Source organism: Gambusia affinis, linkage group LG22, assembly GCF_019740435.1.
Source record: "Gambusia affinis linkage group LG22, SWU_Gaff_1.0, whole genome shotgun sequence".
NCBI classification, from domain to species: domain Eukaryota; kingdom Metazoa; phylum Chordata; class Actinopteri; order Cyprinodontiformes; family Poeciliidae; genus Gambusia; species Gambusia affinis.
In genome coordinates, this window is record NC_057889.1 from 4307964 (window position 1) to 4320040 (window position 12077).

Here is a 12077-nt window from a genome sequence, read left to right on the forward strand (position 1 = left end):
ACTCATTCCTTCTCTTCACCTGCCCGATTTCTTCTCTTTTTTAAATAGATTTTTCTTTATTTTATTTTTGCTTCAAACAATTCTCCCTTTTTCAGTTTAATTATCCAGAATAAATGTCAAAAAGTTTTGATTTGTGATTTATCAGAGCCTCACTCTGTACATTACAGAAACCTGACACTTAAACAGATCTGTATAGTTTTGTGAACTACTGCATATAAATTCAATTTCTGCCATTTACATTAGACTCTTAAATGTGTTTTTAAAACAATTTCTGCACAAATCTTTGAAGAGGAGGAAGTGGTATTTTCTTAAAGCTGCAGTTTGCTAACCTTGTTATTGTTTTGTTACTCAACCATGGAAATAAAGCTCTGTTTTATATTAAGTTCTTAAATATTGGCTTATGGAGTCGGTAAACACATGGTAATCGTTTCATGATGTATGAATCTCCCTGAAATTTCCCAGAGGCTGATTGGATTACTTAAAAAGAGACCTGTAGGAGTGCGTTTGATTTGCAGAATAAAGTTAACAAACATTAGAAACAGAGACTGAAGCCCAATAATTCTCCTTAAAAGGATTATTCCCCATGTGTGGAACAAAACACTCCTTTTTGAGCCGTTTCAAACTTGGTGATTTTTTATTTTCCTGACAGCTGACATTTCACAGAACAGGCTCCGTCTGGCAGATTGATAACTGATCTCAGCGGCTTCATGGATTTAATGTTTAATCAACTGTTTGAACAGCGGAGGAGTATTTACATTTACAGTTTTTGGAAAGAAGAATTTATTTTAGCAGTAGTTTTACTATACTCTTTTTACTTGAGTATTATTTTCATAAAAACAAGCAAATAAAATAATTTGATATTTTTTTGTGTATTTATTTTTATATTACGGTATTTTTCTGACTATAAGCCGCTACTTTTTTCCCACGGCTTTTCTGTGGATTTTTCTTCGGCCACCAGGGGGCTCTGTAGCAGGAAGTGAATCATTGGAAGTTATAATTGCAAACCAAAAAAGAAAGCGCTAATTTTCATTTAGAACAAACACATGCTAGTAGCAGGCACGACGAAGGAATGTTTTCAAACTTCAAGTAAATGGAAACAACACGAAGAAGTTCATATGATGCAGCTTTTAAGTTGATGAGTATCGATCTGGCTGTACAGGAGGGAAATGGAGACGTAAGCTCGGCGTGAACGAACCCACGGTTCGGCTTTGGTGACGCAGGGCTGCGTCCTTAATAGCAGAAACTTTTGTCCGGAAAATACGGTATTTATCCTATTCCCAAAATTTAAAAAGGATTTTGCACATTTGCTGTATTAAAAGAAAGTTGTCTAGTTTTCCAATTCTTGTAAGTTTGCTTTAACAAATTTAATCTCAGTTTTAAGAAGAGGATTACAGTTACTTTATTAAAAGAAAAAAAGCTTGCTACATTTAGCCAAATTTAATAAATTAAACAAAAGCTTATTTACATCGGCTTTTTAGTCAAGTGATTCTACTTACTGTCAAAGTCTGGTTGTAAAAAGACCGATACTTTGTGTAGTACTCAACATTATGTGCAAAATATTTTTGTCCTGATTAGAAATATAAAGTTTATTCAACTGCAGTTTGGCGGCCACAAAAAAAATCAGTCCAAATGATCCGCGGGCCGCACTTTGGACATCATTGGTGAGGCATACGGTATATTTACATTACCAACTGTAAGTTTTAGTTTCATAGTTTTCTTTCTTATGACTTGGAAAATTGCTGTCTGAATCTATTAAGTAATCTTATTCATTTGTATTAATTTTAAAAAATATTATTCTTTTAAATGTCATAATTTGGACAAAATGTTGCGTTTTACCTGTCTGGTAACATTATTTTTAAATCTTAAATCAGATGATTTGAGTAGCATTTCAACCAGATACGTTCTTACTGCTGCTTTATTAATTACTTGGACGGCTACTTTTTACTTTTACTTGAGTAAAAATATGTTAAAGTAGTGCTACTCCTACTTGAGTACAATTTTTGTCTGTTAGCAGCAGGTCATGTTCATGCTGAAGCACTTAGTAAAACTAATACATTTCATTTTAAAGTTATCCCAAAGTGACGTTATAAAGCGGAAAAGTTGTGAAATGTTGCATTAAAAGCAACTTCATCGCCACAAACAGAAAGACGATTCACTGAAGATGTAACTCTGAATAAAACATGACTTTATGAACAGATGGAGGTAGTTAGCTGTTCTCCTGAAGCCATTTAGTCCGTCCAGCCCACACTCCTGCAGCATGCCAGATAAACATTAGTAATATGTGATTCCTGCATGCTCTGGCATTGTCCTGGTTCTGCTAGCTGCAGCTCGCCGGGCCTTTTGGGGCTTAAAACACTCTGGACGACTATCAACACTTGGAGCGCACTCAGCAAGCTTTTCCCGAGCAAAAACATTTTTTACATCCCATGAAATCCCTCATTATTCAGACTTGCACAGAGAAGTTGTGAAGCTTGTGTCTAAATTAGGTAACGCTCGTGTTTTATGGTGAAGTTTTATTTGGGCTTCTAGGTGAACTTGCGTGCTGTTGGTCTGCAGGTTTTTTGTTTGGTATAATTACTTTCCGAAGTATTTATTTTTTAAGATTAAATCTCCGACGTCTGTTTTCCATCATGGCTACAGTAAATGTTATGACCAGCTGGTTTTATGTTCATTCTGCCCTGGTTTTCTGAATGTTTTGCTGATGTATGTATTCTCGTACTCTGTTATGATAGTTATGTTATGATTTTCCTCCTGATTTTAACATATTTTGATATTTTATTCTCCTGGGGCATGTTGTTGCAAGTATAGAGTTTAACAGAAGAAGGATTTGATGTTCTTAAAATATGTAGTGGAGTGTGCAGAGAAAAGGTTTAAATATTTCACAAGAAGAAGCTACTTGGAAATATTTCTGTTGTATTTTAAATTCCTACCATGTACTTGGATTTCTCGGGTCCTTTAGGGCGTTTTCACACCTAATAGTTCAGTACATTAGTTTTATTGGGGACTTAAATTGCAACATTTGTTACATTTTCAGCTGCTGCAATTTGCTATCTGCACTATCAAACGATCCAAATTAATTTAAAAAACTGTTCCCCTCCTTGCCTGTGGGGGCGCTACACCAAGAACTACTGAAGAAACAGAGACACTAAAAGTAAACAAAAATGAAGTAGCATCAGATTTTAGCGGTTGTAGGATTTCTCTTTTGTCTTTGGTATAAAGCCTCGAGTCATTTCTCCTGCTAACACTGGGCTAGCATGTTTGTTTTGGTCGTATTTACCCAGAATGCCATGCAGAACAGTCCACTTGCTTCTTTTGAAGCTCCAATCCGCTTGGTATTCTCATATTTATTCAAACTGCGCCAGAGTTCACTTCAACCTAACCGAGACCGAGGTTTTTAGGCAGACCAGAGTTTGATTTGTGCGACTGACTCCGACTATTTTTAGTTCCTTTTTAGAGATTAAATGACAGATTTAATTTCTGCTCATATTTTCTTGGTGCTGGAAGTAACACAAAACAAGTAAATGCTGCAAATACAACAGCATAAAGCTATGGTTGGTATTAAATTATGATGGCCTGGTGATTGAGTATTTGGCTGAATAATGAGGGATAAATAAATTCATGATGGTCTGATGGGACTCGTATCCCGTCTGTGGAGAGTCTGACTTTCCTCTGTAGCACTTTGTCAGCAGATTCAATGATGAACATCCTGTAATGATGAAACTGTGTGTTTGTTCGTGTGTGTGTGTGTGTGTGTGACTGTTTACCTCGCTCTCTCATTTCCTCTCCACATTAAATCAAGTGAACTATATGAGTGCAGCTGTGCATAGTTTCACAAATTCCTGATTTAGATCCATGCAGCAAATTGTAACACATCGACACACGTTTTGTAAAAGTATCCAAACCACAATTTGTCACATCACACGCTCAAAATTTAATGTATTTTGTTGGGGTTTTATAGAGGAGGAAATATATTTTGCAAGAAAAAGACACAGAAATGTTTGTCTCAGAAGCTATTCTGAAGAATCTTTGTAGAATATTTTCTTACAATCTTTGAGATTTTTTTCAAACTCACTCCACCTTGAAGTTGGATGAAAAGCATAAATAAAATGTTTTTTTATTCTATTTTCAAGAAATTGAAATCTGCTTTTATATTGTTTCCAATCTTGCAATTCATTGAAATAGAAAACAATTGATGGAAATTATCAGGTTTTTTTTCTTAAGAAAGCAGCAGTGGTTGTGTTTTAGTATGATTACAGATTTCAATAAAAAATAGTTTATTATTGAGCAGGTAAAAGTAAACAATTACAATAAATTAACTTTTTTATTTTGTGGCCGGCGAATAGTTTTCAATTTGCCAGTTTTGTTCCTTATAATACAAAAGATTTTGGACACCAATATCTTCTCTTTAAAATGATAAAGTTCGTACAACAGCAACGTCTTTCAGGATGTTCAAGTTTCCTCTAGGAAGATAATAATTTATCAGAGAATTGTATTTATTTATGATGGGATATGAAACTTGTTAAGACGAGAAACTTTTTCTCATTCCAAGAACCTGCTTGGAAACATTTAATATGTATTTTCTGTTATGCTATAAATTCCTACCATTTACTTGGATTTCTTATTATAGAGAAATATATTTTCTGAATTATTTTCCTAGCTTACATATTTTATTTTTAAACATTTACAAATTGAGATTAAGATGTAAATTTTAAAGACCGTCAGAAAGACATTACTGCCAGATTGTGACGTGTGTGAGAAAAAAGTACTCCCAGTACAAAACTTGAACACAGAACTAATTTTATTTATTGCTTTTTTGGGAAAAACAAATGTCTTTGGTGGGCAGAAAAATATCTTCTCCATGTGTTATGAAAAATCCTTTATCTCAGCATTTCATATCGGTTTGAATAACTATTTGATTAAACTCTTAAACCCAATAAATAAAATAATCTGTGAGCTCAAAGCCAGCAAATATACAAAATACAGAATCACTGGAATGAATAACATTGACTGCCTGCAATTAGGATGCACATCTGGAGCAGCAGAGAAACAAGTGCAGATTTTTACAGCATGCTTTTGTGTGCATGTTGTTCTGCAGTCCAGGAGGCGCTGGTCCGCTTGGTGAACGGGTCGGGTCCCCATGAGGGACGCGTGGAGGTGTTTCACGAGCGCCGATGGGGGACGGTGTGTGACGACGTCTGGGACCAAAAGGATGGAGACGTCGTCTGTAGGATGCTGGGATACGGAGGAGCAACAGAGGTCCATAAGACCGGCCGTTTTGGACAGGGTACGTAACGGAACCAATACCGATGTTTTCTTGATGCGCTGAACTTTTAATGTGATTAATCTTGAAATATATCAAAACTTTTACTCTGGTAAAAAATGGCAAATTAGGATCAGTGTTTTGGCGAAACAAACATTTTCATTAGATTTTGTGAGATAATGAGGTTTTGAGCTCCTTTCAGAATGAGCTGTTTTAGGGCCTCCGTCACTTTAAATCCAAGTAAGCTGCTGCTGGAACTCCAGTTGGGTTGCTAGGTGATGGGCTGGGCTGGCTGGGGTTGCTAGGTAACGGTAGCTGACTCAATAATCTGGAGCTCTTTGAAACAGTTCACTTTCTAGGCACCAAAAAAACAGGAATTTATTGCCAAGAAGCAGGTGGGTGAATTTTTAAATGTTTGAACTGTTTATAAAAGCATAATTAAAGTATAAAAATCCCCTAAATGTGATATTTTTAAAGCTATCTTCTGGGAATTTATTGTAAGTCTTATCTATTTAATAGTTCAAATGTGTTAGAAGTTGATATTTTGATTCCCTTGGCATCAGGAGGTGTAAATTATACACATTTTTGATGTTAAAAGAACAACCTTCAGTGTATTCTGACTGTAAAGTCAGAATATATATTAAAAGAAAAATCAACATAATTGCTTTTCGGGTCCCTAATCCTCTTCCATATGTTAGTCTACCTCACAAAATACCAATAAAATCTAATTGTTTATGACAAAATGTTGCACATCACATCATATGGAGAAATCCTTTAAAAGACATGTCCCTGATTTTTATGAACTCTTCTGTTTTAGCCGTTGAGTTGTATTACTTAACCAGCGTCCTGAATGCATCAGGCTTTAATATTAAAGTTTTAATGGAAAGAATATGAGCCAGATGTCATCACCGTCGTCTCAGTGGTGACATCCATTGTCTTTCTGTCGTTCATCGTTTAGCTTTACATCATCCAGGGTGTCTGTTCAGTGTGTTCTGACCTAAAAAGTCAGAAAGAAAACATTTTCTTCTTCCAAGGGACTCCCTTCACATGAAAACAACTGGATTCAATTTAACACAGGCAGAAAATCTAATTTTCTCTGGAATTTTTCTGATGACTCAGCTGTTTATCAACAGCCTACTAAAGAAGATGGACGACTTGTTATGATGTTGGGTCATCAAACCAATTACTGAAACACTTTGAGTAGCCGGCAGGTGATTGGCTAATTTACCATTTGTGTTAACAAGCAATTTACTAGATGTACTTATGAAATGGAGTGATGTGGAGATGAACGGATTTGTTCCAAATTTCAGAAACATACAAATTATTACAGATGCCTGTCAGCAGAGCAGCCAGAATTTGTGTTAAAGAAATTTTTATCTGTATGTATTTAAAATCCCCGGTTCTAATATGGTTTGATTGATGGATTTTCTGTTGACAACAATGTTCTTTTAGCATTATTACATAAGTCTCCCAAATCACTCCCTGGTGTTCCCCTAAAAATCCCTCGATGTGTTTTGGTTGTTCGCCACTTCTTTTCTGGAAGAACTGGCACAAACCTGGTGTGAACAAAAAGTTACATCAGCATGCAAAAAAAACAAAAAAACAACCCCCGCACTATAAATATTTATTTCTAAATCCTCTGAGGTCACATCAGTAGAACAGCTGGGTTGTCACTTGCAACCTGCAGAAGCACCATATTGACTTTCCAGAAAAACATCCGTCATTTCCATTCTGAAAAAACTTAATACGTGGTGATTTCAGGTTATCAAATCTTTATTGATTTTGTCTTTATTCTCACACACAAAACTCACAAAGCTCAGGTGTTTATGTTGTTTTGAAACCTACAAACTTAGGAGAAAACATTGTAGCCAAAATACTTGCTTGGCAGCTGGAACTATGTGTTTTAATACCGGGTAAATTATAATCTGTATGGAGGACCAAAACTGACATAATTAAAAACAAAAGGAGAAATCTGTATTTTTTTTGTTTTTCCTTTTCCTTACCCATGCGTTTTGATCAAGAAATTTATATATTTTGTTTTGCCTTTTCCTTATACAAGCGTGTGCTCTTTTGTCATTGCTGCATCAAAAAGACAAAACCAAAACACAAACACAGATGTAATGTTTTTTTGACAAAAATGCATGTGTAAGGAAAAGGCAAAACAAAATGTTTCCATTTCTTGACAAAAACACATTTAAGGAAAAGAAAAAACAAAAAAATATAGATTTCTGCTTTTATTTCTAAATGTGTCAGTTTTAGTACTCCATAAATGTGATCAACAGTTCACAGTGGAGACTGTAAAATTATTTACTGTCTCAATTACAAAATTCAGACATAAGCGTTTGCCTTTGTTTAGTAAATTTTGTCAGTTTTCTATTGAATAATTTGCTCCCAACACCTTATAGTTTTTGTTCTTGAAAACATTTAGTATTAAAATAAGTTAATCATTTGTGTGTTTGCATAGCACATTTCAGCAACAAGGCAGTTCAAAGTGCTTTACATTAGAAAAGCGCAAAAATAAAAAGTAATAAAAATGTCGTACAGTCACCCATTGAGAAACCAGAAACGTTACATTTTGTCCAGTGGCATCATCAAAATCATCAATACTCTTTAAATATGTTGGGCAATGTTCCAGTGATTTTGGGTCGAAAGCAACTCTGAACAGGCAGATTTAAAGGAAGTCAGTTTTTCAGCTGATTTGCAGTTTTCTGGAAGTTTGTTTCAGATTTGTGGCGCATAGAAACATAATCAGATAACTGTTTTTTAATTGGTTTTATTTAGCGATGCATGAATTAGTCATCACTTGGCCTTTTTTTGTTTAAACTGTTGGTTTTGATTGATATTACCAGTGGTGGGAAAACGTTCGCTAATCCTCTAATAGTAGAGCTAATTTTTTTTGTGCAGCATTGTAGCATATTTGCTAACTTTGAAAACCTTCAGCACACTAAACTTCCCCTAAACATATTTTTCTGGATAAATTCTAAAGCGCTAATTTATTTGGCTGTTTTGTAAACTTTCAGTTTATTAAAGTTTGACAAATCTGTGTTGAATTTTTAGTTATTGAGTGTTGTTCTCAATGGCATCAAGCAAAAAGACAGTTCAAAATGCTTTGCAGCATAAAGACAATACAGTAACCAGTTATGAAATAAGGAATAAACATTATGGATTGTCAAATGTGGGTATCAAAATGGTTGAATTTGGCGCTTTAGCGTTAGCAGAACTAATGTTTATGATTGCTGCGACAGACTGGCGACCTGTCCAGGGTGAACCCCGCCTCTCGCCCGGAACGCAGCTGGAGATAGACACCAGCAACCCTCCCGACCCCATTAGGGAAGAAGGGTGTAAAGAAAATGGATGGATGGATGGATGTTTATGGATGGATGGATTGGTGTATTACAGTTAGCACAAGCAGTTTTTTAGCTAGCAGAGCCCACCGTTGGATATTATTTATTTTCCTTTAATTTCTTGACTTTTTCTTGAATTTTCAGACAATTTCTGAATATGATCCACTGTTGACGCTCTTTCTACGCAGGTACTGGTGTGATCTGGATGGACGACGTTGCTTGCATTGGGACTGAAGTAACCATCCACCAGTGTAAGTTTTCCGGCTGGGCCAAAACGAACTGCGGCCATGTTGAGGACGCCGGCGTAACCTGTGCAGTGTGAACATGCAGGATCATCGCTGTCGTATTGACTTTTCTCCATGCCAGGCCTTTTTCTGTACCACTTTTTTCCAAGGAGTGCCTTTTTATCAGTATCGTTGCTCACTTGCCACCAAAAAGTGCCGCCTAACCAGATAAAAACAAAATTTTTCATGTACTTTTATGGGTTCATGAGAAGTACAAAAACTGAAGGACCGTGTTATTTTTCATGATCTGCACTTATAGAACACGGATTGCATGGCTGTTTGATTCCTTCTGCTCACCGTATAAGAAGAAGAGAAACTGAGTCTCAGTTCTGGATATTTTGACTGAAGAGGGACTTTCACAAATCATTTTACCCACCTAAAAACAAGGATGAAATCTCTTGAGGAAAGACAGACTGTCAATGATTTGACTTTCCTTTACCAGCAGCTGCTTTTTACAGCAAAATATTCAAAGGGCTTTTACAGAGTGGGCCGGATTTACATACTGTCTTACCTTTCAGCCTGTAAAACACTTGGAGTTTGAAGGTCAAAAGACGCCTCAAAGCATGCAGAGAAAAAAATGATAATATTCCTTCTTTCAGTTTAGTTTTTATTGAGGTCATTTAAAATAATAGTTTTCAAAAAGGCTGACATTTGTTTTATCTTTTAAAGTGGTCTTAATCTAATTGCTTTTCAGGCTTTTTAAAGGCATTTAAAATATTTTTAGGAAAACCGGATGCTTTTTTAACTCATTTGTGGTCATAATAAATAACACACAGCTGTGTGTTTTTAAAAAAGAAACAAGAAACTCGTGGTGGATAAAGGATAGTGACTATCTTAAGCTGATCAGAAGTTTCTGCAAGTATTTTTGGTCTAATTTCTAGTGCAAATATCTCAGAACACTTAACATAGTAATTAACATTTATAACAAGACATTTTTCCATTTTATACATTAAATAATTTGCCAATGGAACTTGTGATTTTTACAGAAATAGTTAGGAAGTATTGACTTAGATCAAGCTCGTATATCTTCTTTAATAGTTACTTGTAAGTTAGTTGTGTCTTATTTTAAGTGTATTAAGATATTTACAGTAGGAATTAGACAGAAATACTTGGTAAGATTTTGTGTTTTTGCAGTGCATGTGTGGAATCCAGGTGAAGGGGATAAATGCCTTTTTAAAAAGCTATTGGTGTAAAAATAGCAGCTAATATCCAAAGACCTTCACACAGTCTGTAAAACTTTTAGCCATGACCACTTTAAAAACAATCCAAGTAAATCTGTAAGGAAAATGTGGATAACTTGCACTGTTTTTTCTGATTGTTTATTTCAGTCTTTTAAGATCTAATCTCCTGTTTACTGGGATTTATTTAGTGGAACCTCATTTAGTTAATATCTCCATATACTGTGTATACAGAATACATTTTTGCTAATATGCAGTGCCTTGCAAAAAATATCCCACTGTATTTACAATTTAGGTGACTTCTGAAGGCAAGTGGTGGCACTGTACTTTATTTTAGGGGTATCAAAGTTGCAGGGGGTGAATTAAAATGTACACTGCTGTTTACAGATTTTTATTAATAAAAGAAATTTAGACACTATGCATTTTTTTCTTCTATTCTAAGACCCTAAATCCAGGATTGTGGGTTTCATATTCTATCCAGTACATAAATGTCTTACAAATCATCATATAATGCAAATTTCAGCTGCATTTTTAAACTCTTAAGGGTTAACGGTTACTCTGATTAACAGATGATCATAAGAAAGACCAGATGAGTATAAACAGATGGATGGACGCCTGCCTTGCCTGATTTATAATGGTTGGACTGTCAATCTGCCAAACGTTGGCTTGCTTAAGCATCACTTCTCACTCCAGACAAACCACAGTAATCTGCTTCAGCAGTTTGTATTTCTCTCAGTTGGATATCCGAAACACCGAACCACCTCCCACGTGGTTCTTGAGCTGATTGGAATTAAACTTATCCAGGAATTTGAACTTGATTCTGGATTGCCTTGAAATTTGGCAAATTCGAAAACCTCACATTGCTCCAAAGATATATTATATCTCCATTTTTTCTTTAAAAGTTTGTGTGCAAGACAAGAAATATTGGATTTTAAATTTAGTTTTTGTTCTGGTTGCAGTCAGAAACAGCAGCTCTGTTTTTCAAAGTCTTTGTTTTAAATGGAGATCCTGCAACGGGAAGCAAATTGTAGCAAACTGGTGAAATAAAGTATTTGTTTTGCAAGCATTACTTTTTAGAAATGACCTATTGTGATTTGTTCTTCCATTTGGGTCTCAACTGCTTCTAAAAACAACCGAAGTGCTTAAAATAAAACACTCAGACTTTTTTTTACATTAAAAATGAGCCATTTCAAAAACCTCCTGAATGTTGAGTCTCAATCTACGGGCTCTGCGCCGTTACCTAGCAACCCCAGCCGAGTCAAGGCCGTTACCTACCAATCCCAGTTGGGTCAAGACCGTTACCTAACAATCCAAGTGGCGGCAGTTATTCCGCCTTTTTTCTTGGTTATGTCGCAAAATCAGAATAACACTAAATTAATGTATCAGTTGACATCATACCTGTAAGAATCAATAGGTATGTTTTAACAGTTTTGTGTTTTAAGCAAATTTAGTTTGTGTTATATATTTGTATTCATAAAATTACTTACTTTAAATTTACAATCAACATTTTTATGTGTACCAAATTGTTGAAATAATTTGATCACCTTTTTCTAAAAAAAAAAATAATAAAATGACTGAAAAAGCCTAGAGCTTTAACAAATGAACAGATATACAGTGGATCTCCGCCTATTTGCGGTTTAGTACGGTGGCCGACAGGTGCAAATGCGCAGCAAAAGAGAAAACATGCAAACAAAAAAAAGACACCCCCGAATGAAATGCAGCAAACAAAAAGAGAGACGCAAACAAAAAAGAAGACGCCCCCGAATGAAATGCAGCAAACAAAAAGTGTTGAAAACGGAAGTGCTCCAGACCACTAGGGGGAGTCAAAGAAAATAGTATTCATTTCTATGGGACCAGATGCAAGATTCAGAGAAAGAAATTTGAAAGAAAGTAAAGGTACGTATTACTATATTTCTTTTCAGATACGCCGTCTTTTATAAAATTAGAAATATTATTAGAAATATTATTATAATATAATATGTCTTCTTTAATAATATTAGAAATATTATTA

General features: G+C 35.2%; 1 protein-coding gene across 13 annotated transcripts in view; it reads left to right on the top strand.

Moving 5' to 3' along the window:
• The window catches only part of scara5 (scavenger receptor class A, member 5 (putative)), a 72050-nt gene extending 61566 nt beyond the window's left edge, over positions 1–10484 (top strand). For all 13 annotated transcript variants that reach the window (XM_044106207.1, XM_044106208.1, XM_044106203.1 and 10 more), the window contains 2 exons: positions 5096–5284; positions 8793–10484. In XM_044106207.1, coding sequence (XP_043962142.1) covers positions 5096–5284; positions 8793–8926 — 323 coding nt within the window. In that variant the 3' untranslated portion in view covers positions 8927–10484. The remainder of the gene's footprint in view (positions 1–5095; positions 5285–8792) is intronic.
• Positions 10485–12077: the final 1593 nt, after the last annotated feature.